The sequence below is a fragment of the Rissa tridactyla genome, chromosome 1, assembly GCF_028500815.1.
Source record: "Rissa tridactyla isolate bRisTri1 chromosome 1, bRisTri1.patW.cur.20221130, whole genome shotgun sequence".
Lineage (NCBI taxonomy): Eukaryota > Metazoa > Chordata > Aves > Charadriiformes > Laridae > Rissa > Rissa tridactyla.
In genome coordinates this window covers 35,750,612-35,765,281 of record NC_071466.1, presented here as the reverse complement: position 1 = coordinate 35,765,281, position 14,670 = coordinate 35,750,612, and the positions used below count along the sequence as shown (strand labels likewise).

The window sequence follows — 14,670 nt, the reverse complement described above, 5'->3', positions numbered from 1 at the left end:
TATGGTGTTATAGAGTAGTAGCATAGTTATAACCAAAAGACACTTAAAAAGAAAATTGCAAAATATTAAAACCAACCGACCAACCGTGTTACAGGATATAGAAATGTGCGACACAGTTTGTATGACCCTGCTTTCCATGTACAAAGAATAATGAAACAATAATTCTTAAGTGACGATGTGGGCTTTTATGCTGAATGAGTAACCACTTCCCTAAAAGACGAGGAGCCTAAAGTACAGAGAGGACAAGTGACATGCTCGGTGCCCGCAGCCTGTGAAGAACAGATTTTACATTGCCTGATCTTTAGCATCTTGTTAACTGAAACATGCTTTCAGCTACAGCAAAAGGGTTTGTTCTCCACAGCTAGACAGGTATGTTCACCCAAGATCCCCCCCAAAACTTGCAAAATAAGAGCACCCTCCCTTTGTACAATGATGTATCTGCTGTGACTTCACATTAACATATGATTCATCATCATCGTTCATTAAGGAATTGTCTCTGGGGAGGAAGTGTCAGACGGGCATCTTTACTTTCTGTGTTGTCCCCTTGGATTAGATCCTCCGTCCTAGCTTTGCTGGACACATACACGGCAGGTACTTATTAAGTGAGGTTGGCTGAATAACGGGCCTCAGAAAAGCCAAATGTAAACAAGATTCGTGCAAAGTGTCTTCTTTGCAAGAAAACACTAGGATAAGGCTTTCCATGCTGGGGTAAAATCTTCTGAAACAAACAGGAGCTGGATGTCGCAGATCCAATACAGCCAAGAACTCATCCCTGGAACATAATGTTTATTATAATTACAGTAGTCAATAAGAATAACCTGTAATGGCTCCTGGCAATGTTAGCATGCAATTTCCAACAGTCTGTACAGTCAGGTCACCCTGCCGATGGCACCAGCCTGTTAACACCAAGGATAAGGCTGATTGTGAATAGAGAGTAACTACAGCTGAATGTTCCTCTTTTTTCCTTGTGGACGTCGTTATCTATATCATCACACATAATTTACCACCCAACACTGAAGTACCATTTAGAGTAAATTATCCCATTCAATCTAGGTCAAGACACGAACGGCAAAGTTGGGAGAAATGGTACACAGAAGCACCTCTGAAGAGGTACCCACGACCCGTGAAGAAACAGCGTGCAGAACTGAGCAGAAATGTTTCGTGCAAGATGCAGGAGGAAAATCAGTTGCACAGAACCATTCTCCCTTTTTCTTGCTTCGATGTCTCCCCAGTACACGGCCACACGTTGTTTCGCTATAGAGTCTATATGAAATTCAAACACCCCTCCTCTTGTTTTGTTTTTATCGGGCGTAGTCGGTGTCTGCACGGGATGTTCATAAACGTGCCATCCTTCTGCCACAGAGATTCAACCCATTTAAAAAAGGGCACGCTGAAAACCTGTTTTCAACACGCCGTACTGCCAGGGAGCTGCAGAGGTCCGTGGGCCTGTTATAGCAGGAATTCATGGCCCTGTACTAGCAGGAAGAAAAACTTCCATTGGTAAACATCAGCATCTTCATCGATTACCTAATTAGAAGATACATTAAAAAATGCTGGCGGGTAATATATGCACAAGAGGGGCACATTAGTTAATAAAATCTTTTCTCCACAGTTTTAAAATTTCCTTTTTTCACCTTCATTTCTAACTTTTATATTCTTGAGCTGGCTACTCAGTGACTGGCATAAGATAACTCACCGTGAATGAATTTTCTCCATCCGGAATGCAGTGATTCTTTCTGAGCAATCAGAGGTTCACTTAGAAAATCAGGTTTTTATACCGGGTTGTTCATTTATTTTTTATTTAGTACACAAATAGTAGAAGAAATTCAGCAATGGAATCTAATTTAAGCAGAGCATGAACTGCCTTATGATTGCAGCCATTCATTAAAAAAATAAAACAAAACTCCTAATTCTGTTCAAAATTATTCCCTTGCGATAGGATGCACATAAATATACACTGTTTAAAAACATACTCTTAAAATAAATTCCTTTATATAAGACATGCTCCCGTGCATAACTGTTCTTTTACAATGAGCACGCAGCAAATTATTTCTCGCACTTAAGGCTTTTTTCTCCCCCCCAGTTACAGCATGTTTTAAGCAAATAAGGTAGGATACATCTCCTTTATTTCAACATCTTATTTACTAACCCCAGGACGGATCCTGGGACAGCCAATGGGAAGTGATGGACGCTTGTCGGACAGGCTTTCGTCAATCTGGTTTTAGCTGTCTATCTGAGGGTGAGGTGGACTGTGCCCCAGAAGTACCTGCTTCCCTCAACCAGCTGTAAAGGGCGCCTGGAGTGACCCGCTCGTATATCGACATCTCTGCAACAGATGCCTACATTTGGCCAGAGTAATCGCAACCGTTAACGCAAGTGCACCAGTTTCGGAAGACCTACGCCGCGTCTGTGTACCTGGGTTGGGTTTTCAGTGATGCTGCAAGCTGTGATGCATGCTATGTCGCTTTAATATTACCCATCTACTGAGGATGGCTTGCTGGGTGTCTGTCGATAGAGATTTCCAGGTGCTGCCAGACTCAATCACAGGCCTCTAGAGATAAGATATTTCAAATTCCTCTTATATCAACTGAAGATTTTCGGCACTTAAACCCTAGCTCACAACTTAGATGAAATGAAACATAAAGAAAAGGAGATGCATCCCTACAGCTGCCTGGGAAATTGTCAACAGGGATATTTCTATGGAAAAAAAAAAGAATAATTGTTGACAAACGTTTTGCATTTTTGTGCTTGGAATTTGACCACTCTAAGCAACCCCAACTGTCACAAGCTTTTTAATAGAAAAAGCTATGACAAGAACTGCTGCAAAATGGAATGCTGGGAAAAAAAGTGTTGGAAACAGAGATTTTACTCTCAGTTTATGGAGTTTCCCTGGTGTAACATAGGGCAGAATTGAGCTCAGAGTAATCTGAAATGTTGTGACTATTTATCTCTCAATGTTAAGTACCTCCATAAGGTGCTTTCACAACTTGGGTGATGGCGTCGAAGGCCTTAGCCATTAGAAAGGAGATAGACTAATCCATCACTCTGAAGCCAGGCATTCAAACACTCTTATTGCTATCATTTCTACGCTTCTAGATATATTGCAAATATAGCTAACTTTATATTTCTGTATTTTGAGAGTGACATTGTATTTTGAGAGTGACATTAAACACTGGGCTATGCTTGCTTTTAGCCTCAGTATCTTCCCAGCTCTGGACATTCTCAAATTTTTAAAACATATCTGAGATAATTCACACAACGCTTGGAGCCTGTCTAAATCACCGCTATCTCCTACAGGACCATGCTGTTGTCCAGAATCAGCACACAATATCACTTGTCCCTGATCTTGCTCCCCTAAGGCAAGCTCCTAGGCTTGCAAGGAGATGCTGAAAAGACAAAGAGCTGCTGTGCTTTATCCTGATGACTACACCTAGAAAGCGCCTGTGCTGGTTGCATATATTTTGGGCTGCATTAATGGTCTCATTTTTCTCTGTAAGACGGGAAAGGGTAGGTGTGTCCTTCTGCTGAGTTCTGCATAGCCCTGACCACTGGACATCCAACAAACACCTCTTGAAGGCATTATTGTGAGCGCTGAGAATGCCTGTGCCGTGGGGCATGTAGAAGGAGGATGAGAGTCATGGCATATGTCCCACCTATTTGCCTCCGACTGACAGCCTGTCCTCTGTCAGCTGTAGCTGGGACACTGGAAGACGTCGTGTCCCGTGCCTCATCCCCACCTGCTCAGCACTACCCCTTCGCTTATGGTTACGCTGCCCTCAGGTCTGCCTGGCGCCGCTCGTCTGATCGCACTCCAGTTCCAGTTTGTCAAACTGGGCCCAGTTTTGCTATTACAGGAAAGCAGTTGCGGCCACTTCAGGATGCAGACTTCTTCCCGCCATGTAACTGCAGGCAGGGGAGGATGTAAGGCCAAGGTCACCGCTAATCTGGGTTCTGATTTAATAATTTATTAGACTGTAACTAAGTGACTTCCAAACTACAAACACTGAATTCAATACGAAAAATAACAAACCACGGCGGGTGACTGCTGCGGGTGAACCAGGTCAGGGAAAAGGTTTACTAACCTCCCTCATCCGCAGGTTCAGCCCAGCTCCCCTGTGCATCAGGAATAATTTGCTTCCCAGCACACGCCACTTCTGGTACCACAATGACGACCTATTTTTCTCTTGGCTTAAGAGCTTCTCCTGCACGGAGTGCCTGCCGCTGACCTAGAAACGCAACTTTTCAGCTACTACCCTCACCTTCTTTTTTCCCCTGCTCAAATACCTTATATAATTGTGCCATGCAACACACGCACCAGTCTTGTACTTTCGGGATTAATAACACTTTTAACCCGATGGCACTGCATAATAAGTGAGAATCAGGGAATATAAATTCTTACTGCCAAAGGGTTATTTTAAAGAATGATTAACATCCACCTTACTATTTCTTAAATAGCCTTAACTGTATGCTGTAACCAAGAAACTTTTCCAGTTATGTAATAAATGACAAGCTGAAACTAGATTTGATAAAAACATGCATATGAGTTTACTAAAAGATATCTTAAATGGTGCTCTCTCCCCCTTGCATAATCAAACTCTTTCTTCCGAATTAAATCACGAAAAACTCTTCCAGAGGTGGGTGTTTCATGTGAGGCACAGAAATCCATTATCTTATCCTGCTGATGCCATTACCTCCAATGAAAAGTAATTACGAGGGTATTGAGTTTCCTCCCTATTTCTGGAGATCACACCACAAACTTTCAGATCGACAAGCTGCAATTTCCCAGTTCATAGTAATTAACTTGAGTCGTTTCGCAGTGCGGAACGTTTAATCAAGTGGGTTGATATTAAAACCTTAAATTTTTGCATTGCTACAATACAGATTAGGTGAAGGAGGACACTTTTAGTGATGCGCTTAACGGCAGGAGTACTTTTTTGTGGGCTCTCGGAGGGAGGTACCGGGGGAATTGGGTTACCAGGCTGCCGAGAGCTGAACCCACCTCTGCCGGCAGACAAAAGTGTCCTTGCGCTGTGCCGGCTCGCAGCCCCTGTGCGAGGCTTTCGGAGCCAGATGTATTGTGTCACAGCAGATGTCAGCAGCATATGGGAGAAGGAAGGAGAAAATGATGATCTAGAAACGGGAAGGGCGAGCAAACAGATTTGACGCCGGAGCGTCGAAACATGTCTGTTGTAGGGCTCCGTCCCGATATGCTACTCGCGAAAAAAAAAAGGGTGCTAAAAAAAGGTCTGGAGTCTTTCAGCAGCAATTAAAGCTGGCGTTCATTGGATTTGTTCGGAGGATCTCAGCTTTGCCTCCCCTTCTGACGTAGCCCTGCACCAAATTTGATCCTTTCGGCGTGAGACTCGCCTCTCTGGGTAACTTCTGCAGCGCTCCACAAGTCTGGCTCTCAAGTGCAGAGCGATAATGAAAGCAGCGTGGTTTTCTTCTCAGTGAAATATCCTATTTCCCAAGCAATTAAATGTTGTTTATATTTCAAACGATGTGCAAGGGTTGAGATTGTCAGGCTTGATGTTACCTGAATCTTGCACAAGATGCATCCCCGGTTAGTTCATTCTACTGTAACTGCCATCTATTTATTTAAATTTCCAATCTGTTCTCTCTTCAGGGGATAATACAGTGCCTGGCAAAGCAGCAGCTTCTCAATTTTTCAAATTATATTTTTTTTTAAAATGGAAAATGAATAACTTTCCTGTGCTGATAAAGAAACACTGTATTTAAAAGGGAGGTAAATTCCAGGGTATTGTATATAACTTGCAGATATTTATGTCTCCTCTGCTCAAAATATTTAAGAAACGGATAATCAGATATGAATAGATGTCTTTGTTAGATGGTGGAACCGTTTAACTACCTGCAGCAAACAAGACAGATGTAGTATTTTAAAGGAGTTTATTTGCAAGAAGTGATTGCTGAAGATGACACCATTAGGTACAGATATGCTTGAATTAAGAACACCATAATGTTAGAAATTCGGCTTTGAAACGCAAATGTCATAAGCACACAGATTAAAATGTTTTGTTTCAATGCACCTGACAGAGCAGTGTTCCACTTAAGGATAAAAGGTTCAGCCTATCTCCAGTTGTGCGATGTTCTGGGCACCACATTACTCAACCGTTTATAAAGCACCCAGGAAAACAGATGTCAGAGTATGCAAATCTGATCCTAAAAATCTACCGACACATCTCACTGTGCAGTAATAACGCATCTGACTTCATACCGAGGAATTAAAATCTCAAAGACACACACCAAACAAAATGCTGCAATGAACCAGGAGACAAGAAGGTCACGTTTATGTAATGTAATAGCAGAAGACACAATATTCTGCTGGTTTTGTCAGAAGAAGAACTGGGGGAGTATTCCCGAAGGCTGTTTAAGGAGGCAATTCACATTGACACTTCACTGTAAAAGACCTTGGTTTCCCAGAATTCACATCTATGAATGTATTGTGGTATTTCCTCAAGGAAAACACAGATTTCTACCTAAGGCAGAAGAATGTCAGAAAGAAGGCCAGAAGTTTCATTAGCCTGAGTTATGCTTAGCTGTTATCTTATTCCATGGTGATCAGAAAATGGTTCGATGAAACTATTCACAATGGCAAGACAAATTTTGGAATATTTGGATCAAAAAGTAGATTTGAAGAGTACCTTTTGAAAAAGTGAAATTTTATGTTACCATTTTTAATAAATGATGCCTATTTCTTATTTTGCTTTTCCCCTTCAAACCTACTTTAGTGGTTTGGAAGGTCAAAAAACACCCCAAAACAAAAATAACTTGTCATGCAAAATTATCTTCCCAACCAGCTTGCAACACAAGATGTGTGGTACAAACCTAAAACTGATCAGCATAGCCCTGGTATGAGAAAGAGCTCATGTTCTTCCCCAAGTTACCCATCGAGTTTGAAAGCTGCAGCTCGTTTCATTCTGATAATCCAGGCTCAGGTCTTTTCTGCCTTTTACGTGCTGGACTCGTGAAAAGTGGGACTCTCTCATGGGAGTGCACGAAAGAAATTTAAATCAAATATTTCGTGACAAGTCATCTTTCCAATGCAGGAAATCTCCTCTTTTATGAACTATCATCTCCTTGGCTTTTCCTCTTTTTGGCTCTGGCTGTGACCAGCAGAGAACATCACGAGCAAATTATCAACATCGAGCAGCCCAAAAAACGTTTAATCAATGAGATTTAGTAGTGTGAGCCTATATTTTTAGAGCTACAAGGCTCAAATCCATGAGACCTACACCCAAGATACTGGCAACATGCCACGGCCAGGGAGTGAAAAGTGGCAATGACAAAGCACAATAGGTGCACAGGGAGAGGAACAACGTCACAAGCGCTTAGAGAAAAGGGAACACGCTCTTGGCTAACAAGAAGAAAGGTGCAGAAAAAACTATCCATACTGCCAGCAAGGAAAAAGTTATGAAGAATTTCATTTACAGGACCCTGAAGTCCTTAATGGAGAGAAAAAAGGAAAAAGGGAAAAGGGAAAGGGAAAGAGAAGGAAAAAGGAAAAAGGAAAAGGAAAAGGAAAAGGAAAAGGAAAAGGAAAAGGAAAAGGAAAAGGAAAAGGAAAAGGAAGGAAGATACCCATAAACCAGCACTGTCTGCCACAGTCCAAAAATGGAAAGTGGTGAAAAATTGCACTGGTCCAGAGTTTGATGGGTTTCCCTTATTTCTGCATAAATCAAGCGTTCAAACCAAGTTCTTTGCAGATATGAAGGGATTTGGGATAGCCCACAGAGGGCAGGGAATGGAGAGCAAGTCATAAACCCTCATGCTTTTGCAGGTATGGAATGCGTCATATGCAGAGAGGCCCCAGCCCCAGTCACCAGGCAGTGCACTTTGAGAAACCAGTTATTCTTTTCTATGAAGCTCCAAACCAGTAGAGACAACCTGGCTGAAATTTTATAATGAACTTTTGTTCCCAACTGGCATAAAAGATCCCTCTATACCCTCTCACCCACACTCCTCTACTGCAGTTACTGCTCTACCAGGTGACTTCAGCACGGGAGAGGATTAGGAATATGCTGACAACACTGTGGCAACAGTTTCCAACCAAGTCTGGTACACAAAACCAATGATTTCTTTAAGTCTTATGCTGCAGTTTGCAGAAGGTAAAGAAAGATATTGTCACCTCTGTTATAGACTCAACAAATATCTAGACCACAACAGGCTGATGAGTCTAGTTCGTCTCTGCTCACCATCAGATTTCCTTGCTGTCAAGAATTTCCAAGGTTATTTTGACAACAAAAGTTGCTTGGATTCAGACCAAGTTGTCTACATCTGTGATTGCAAAGCAGTATCTTGGGATGACAGATGTTTAGCTATTTTGGCTTGCTTTTCAGCTAGCGTTGCTCAGTGAAGTTCTGGAGGCATTGCAGGAGCTGAAACCTTCATGCTGGGCACCTGCAGCTCTGTCTCATGAGCTGGCAACAGAGCTCAGGAGTCTTTTGAAGTGGGTACCATGGGGAGGTCATGACTTTCCTTAAGAAAACAACTGCAAAGCATCTGCTGAAAACCCATTCTTTCTGGGTAAATCCCGCCAAGAGCAGATATATTTCCATCCTTCTTTTCTTTAGGATGAATTGTCCAGGCTTTTGCAGCAATGTGAATCTGGTGATACCCAGAGACCTGTGATTTTGACCCCAAGTTTTATATATGTGTGTGTGTGTGTGTGTATGTGTGTGTGTGTGTGTACACATACATATATACATATCCTGTAAGCTTCACTGAAGTCCACATTTAAATTGTGAATGTATGATGACATGAACTGCCCTTTGCCAGAGTTCAAGAAGTTTCTTTAGTGTTGCTTTACTTCTGTTTTTAGGATGTCACAATGGGCTCATGTGGTGAATCCACGTTGCCCAAGGGAGGCCATCATGTTCTGCCCCACTGCCTTATAGATACCGGCTATAATGCCATAGGAAAGCTAAAGCAGACCAGCATAACGACTGAACCCCACCTCTGCTTTCTGGAGTACCTAGCACAGGAGACAACTCAAGACCAGCGAGAAGAGAGGGGGCTTCTTTGCATTCTCCATCCCCAACAATCTACACAGACCCAGGGCTGGTGCCGTTAATCTCGCTGGAAGGCAACGGCTAATTAGCAAAGTTTTAAAAATTGCAATATGGTCTTTTGCTGGATTTTAATGATTTCTTAACCAATAAAAATAATCATAATTTTGGTTTCTTAATTTACTATATTTAATTCCATATGTTTCTGAAAGTTTTTTTTTTATTTTTTTTTATTTTTTTTTTAATTTCCGGAAAAATAATCATGTGCGTGGTGTTGGTCTATATCGTGCTCAAAATATTTCTATATTAAATTTGTGCATATGTGCCAAGCTCTGGCCAAATATCCCTCAGGAGAACCAACAATCTAAATGCTTGGAATAAGTTTTAATTAAGTACGGAAACTTTGTAGAATGAAAAGAAAAACCCTTCTAAATATAGACATCTTAAACATCTTGCAAAAACCCCACATTTGGTTGCTCCAAGCGATGGCTAGCCATACGGAAGAAATTGTTCAGACTTCTTGCATTTTCTGGCTTAGTTCAGGAAACCTCTAGGCCTTGCTACATAAAGAAGAACTTCCCTATAAAGGATTAACTCCTAAAATATTCAACTGAAAACAGATTCTGGGAATAGACAAATCTAAATCTCTGTATTGTATTGTATTGTACTGTATTGTATTGTGTAACCTCTAGAGGAGCTGGACTGGAAGTTAGGTAAGAATTAAAGATTTTTATATTTGGGCCTCTTTCCTCCTTTTCTCCTGATCTATCAATCCATCTGGGTTATTTTACCAATCTCCCAGTTACTTAATGAATTTTTTAATAGTATGTGGTGAGAACATCCATCAGCCAAACTAACAGCAGACGGAGGGAAGAGTGAGAACTAACAGCGACCAATGCAGTACTCAGAGAGACAGTAGGGTGCATCTCTGCTCCATGCTCCAAGGATGCAACACTGCACTGTCCTTCTTCGGCTTCCCAAACATGTTTCGTAGTTAGAGCAGAGGCCAGTGTGTTGACAGCTAGATAGCCTACGTCTAATCTGGATAATTCTGAAACAGTGGCACGACTCACACTTTCTTGTGACCTGGCACACAGTGAAGTAACGTGCCTGGCCACCACGTGGGGAAAGAATGCCAAACACAACTGCTAAACACTTAATGACAACAAATACCGCTCTCTGGGGCGCGAGCAGTTGTTTGCTTGATCTTAACATAGAAAGTAAGAAGCAAAGAAAAAAATTTAAATGTATTTCTTTGCTTCTTCCTTTCTATGTTAACTATTAAAGACAGGAATCCTCGAGCTGCACCCTTGAAAAATGTTATCTCAGTAAGTGTCCCTAGAAAAAAGCAAACAAGCAAGCAAGCACATACCTAAACAAGACGCTATCTTGCACAAATAATTCTAACCCTAAAGAGGGAATGAAAGAATGGATGGCGTGTGTCAGAGATAGGTTGTACCCCTGCATCTGAGGGGCGCGTTAGAATGCAGCTCGTGAGGGCCATTTAAATGCCAGGAATTGGGACAGTCACATGCACGTAATGTAGTAACGTATCAGTCAAGAAAGAAAGACATTTTAGGAATCAGGCCTTCAATAGGAAGGGTGTTTGTAACAGGTTGTCTTATTATGAGAACATTTCCAAGGTAGATGATGACAGCAACTGAGCAGAAAAAAAAACCCACTGTAGTATTCTGAAGCTGTTAAAGCACGGGTAGATGGACAGATGTCATACATTTCTAGCAGGTGGGTGAGTATCATTCCCATTGGCATAGAAATGGCAGACTAATGGGGGAAAGCTAACAGGGCACGTAATGAAATACGTCGGCGAGAAATCGGCTGCCCTGCTCTGACTTCTGGATGGCTCTCCTGCTCTGGAGGAATAATACACTGAAAAGTATCAAATGCTGCTTACCTTTCAATTTTTCAGCCAGCAAAGCAGCTTCGTGTTCAGAATAATGCATTATTGCCGGAGGAGAAGGAGGGCGCAGTCTGTCTTCTTCCATTTTGCGTCTGTGGCGTTCTTCTCTGGCCAGCATTCTTTGTTTGCATTCCCATTCATAAAAGTCATCTCTTGCCTGAGCAAAATCAACATGAAGGCGACCTGAATCCTTTTTGTCTGTGCTAGATCCTAATCTCATGCGGTAACCTGAAATCAACAAGCAGAACTAACTGTTGCAGGACTTTTTTGCCTTTTTTTTTTTTCTTCTTCCCTCCTCCCCCCCCTCAAGTGCCAGCTAAGTAAAAATGCACATTAACAGATTCCGACATATCTACGCAGGATCTATTGACCATTGTGTTTTCACAGGAAGATAAACATTCATCCACGCATTTTTCCTCACAATTTTTCTGCATCGCCTATCAACATAGTAGATGAGCTGAAAAGTCGACGACCCAAAGGTACAGAATCTACATTCCTGTTTAGAGGTGTCCCAAAATATGTAATTTTTTCTACTTGATACTCCCAACCTTTATAAGTGCAAAGGCCAGCTAAAGAATAAACAACTACCAGAATCGTAGAATCGTAGAATCATAGGGTTGGAAGGGACCTCTGGAGATCATCTAGTCCAATCCCCCTGCCAGAGCAGGGGCACCTAGAGCAGGTTGCACAGGAACGCATCCAGGCGGGTTTGGAATGTCTCCAGAGACGGAGACTCCACCACCTCTCTGGGCAGCCTGTTCCAGTGCTCTGCCACCCTCAAAGTCAAGAAGTTCCTCCTCATGTTTAGGTGGAACTTCCTATGGTCAAGTTTGTGCCTGTTACCTCTTGTCCTGTCGCTGGGCACCACTGAAAAGAGCCTGGCCCCATCCTTCTGCTGACACCCACCCTTTAAGTATTTATAAGTGTTGATAAGATCCCCCCTCCGTCGTCTTTTTTCCTTACTAAAGAAGGATCTGGTTTTGGTCTGAATGTAGAATCCTTCTTCCCCTGATCCTGTTGAGATCTTATACAGTTTAGTGCTTTTCTCCAGCCCGCCAAAGGAATTGAAAGTATGGGGAAAGGCTGAATTTTATAAAAATCATGAGTACAAGTGAATGAGAAAATTGTGCTACACAAACTCCTGTGCCACAAAGAGGGTGGTGTCATAACTGCACTGATGCTAGATGTCCAATTTTGAGTCTTTACAATTGCAAACACTGCTTCCCAGTTCCCCACTGCAAATAATCCGGCAGCAAATATAAACCACCTACAAATGAATTGGGTTCAGCATTCTTTAAAGTAATTTTAAGAGCGCGGATGGATTTGTTAGACATTTGCAAGATCTCTTTCAGAACAAATAACGCAACCTGTTGTGCCTCACCTTTAGCAATGTTCTTGGTAATTTGGTCAATGTATCGTATGCTAAAGCTAGCAAAATGCAAAAGCTTTTAAGTTCAGGGCTACACAGCAGTACAACAGGGCCCTGCTCTGAGCTAAAACCCTTGAGTGCTGTCAGAGGACAAACACATCATGCCAAAGCTATAAAAGGAGCTTTTCGTGACCATGCTGTGGAAGAACATATGCTGGGCACCTATCTTTTTGCAAGTTTTATTTCCAAGGCTGACAGATACTCGCAGACCTGTTTCTCCAACTTTTAAAATGCTGATTCGGAGGAAGTGTGAGAAAGCACCATGTAGAAAGCTGCAAACAGAGCCTTCAGATGCAGGTAAAATCAATCAGCCTGCACAGGGCTATCTCCAATTTCTCCATGCCAACCCGCTGCAGTAGCCTCAGGAGCAGAGCAGCCCAGCAGAGACTTCTCAAGTCACGGGATGCTGCGGAGACGAACTCTGTGCTGAGCTGGAACATAGGAGGCTCTTGAGAAACACACGCTTCCACAACCGCTGCGTGGAAACTCCCGTTCAAAATGGCAGGAAAAATGGTGCTTGCTGCTTTTGAACAGCAATCCAAGAGAACCTACTTTCCAGTCTCATGGTTTGCCTGTGGTTGGAAGAGCTTCAGCACCTCACCACCATGGTTAAAACTCACTTTTGAACTCTCTCCAGGGGCAGCAAAGCTAAGACTCGTGTAGTCGATTAGGAACATCTTTGCAAAAATGCGCATTTAGGCATAGTCTGCTTGTTTTACTGCTGGAAAAACATCCTGCTGTATGAATACAAGGGTCTGTCTGCACTATGGCACATATGAGGCAACAGCTTCAAAGACATCGAATATCCATATACGTACTGCTCCTTAAAAAAAACCCAACAAACAAACAAAACCCAAACAACCATCTGGGTGCCTTTTGATTTGACATTTTGCTTTCAAACGTCTTGTAGAGCTCAGCTAAGTAGCCTGTCAGTGAGGAAGAAGTGTGACTTTTGTTTTTCAACAAGGAGCCCAAACCCAGATGACGAACTCGAGCTAAGTGTTTCAGAGGTCCTTCGAAGCCAGAAGACATCAAACACTTCCACGAAACCTAGCAAATCTGGTCTCCAAGGTTCACAAGCTTGGGGTGAAGCCGAACTGAATATTGCAAGAGAGGCAAATGAAGGGATTCTTATTTTAAAGCCTCCTTTATCTTGCTCTGCTATCTCTTGCTCAGAGGAGTAAACACTACTATTTTTTTTTGCCACAGAAAGCTGTTTGTGATCATATATGTAGCTCTAGTCACAAGGTGTTGAAAGGCAGAGTTACGGACACACCATATTCAGTGAGACATAACAGAAGAAGAGTGTGGATGACCTTTCAGAGCTGGGCCCTGAACTAATGAGGGGGTAATTACGTGGTTTTATCCACCGAGGTGTAGGCACGAAGGGGTCAGCCAAAAGGGGTCAGTGGTGCGGCTACCCTGATAACCGTGACCAATGTTAACCACCGCCCACCCCGCCAAGTTCGACTTGCCAGCTGCATTCCTCACGTAGCGATTGCTCTGTGCCAAAACAGCACTATCAGCAACGTGAAAGGACACTGCCAAGGTGCCAGGTCTCGTGAACCTAAAATTAGATCTCCCAGCTGGGCTGTACTTTCCAGGAAGACACAGCCTCTCTTCCTCTCCCCTGTCTTTCGCCTCCGTTGGCAGACACACACTGGGCAGCGAGAAACACGGCACTGGTAAGACCTCCCAGCCCCACTTAATCTGAATAAAGAACTAATGAAAAGGACCGTGCATCTACAGATCACGTGCACACCGGCAAAGCTGAGCTTTATTAAAGTGGTCCTCATTTTTGAAGTAAACGAGATTAATGGAAAATAAAACTGAACAATGTAAATTGCAGTTCAAAACCCAGTACCCTGCGTAGCACTGGACAAATGGTTCCTTTTAGGTAACCAGTTTAAGTGCCTCCAAATTAATTTGAGAATTTTCAAATTGCCCACGAATTACACCGAAAAATCTGACTGCTTGTTTAACTCTTAAGACTGAAGGTGGTCAGTCAGCCAGGTGGTTACCACCAGCAGAGAAAATTAGAATAACCTGGATTGGAAGGGACCTTGGATGTCACCTAGTCCAAAAACCCTCTCAGAGCAGAGTGAACTTCAAAGTCAGACCAGGCTGCTCAGGGCTTGGCATCTTTCCCTTAAGAAAAACCACAAACGCCTTTGGCATGGCTTCTTGCACCTTCCTAGATCAGGATTTGCGGACACTACAGGACCATTGGCCCGGCCAAGGGAGAACAGACTCCTTGACAGGATGATGGCCAGCAAGATGCTGCTTAGCAAGGGGTG

General features: G+C 42.7%; 1 protein-coding gene across 9 annotated transcripts in view; it reads right to left on the bottom strand.

Annotated features, from left to right (window-relative positions):
• Window positions 1-14,670, bottom strand: part of ENOX1 (ecto-NOX disulfide-thiol exchanger 1) — a 380,407-nt gene that overhangs the window by 86,844 nt on the left and 278,893 nt on the right. For all 9 annotated transcript variants that reach the window (XM_054206709.1, XM_054206718.1, XM_054206658.1 and 6 more), the window contains one exon: window positions 10,939-11,172. In XM_054206709.1, coding sequence (XP_054062684.1) covers window positions 10,939-11,172 — 234 coding nt within the window. The remainder of the gene's footprint in view (window positions 1-10,938; window positions 11,173-14,670) is intronic.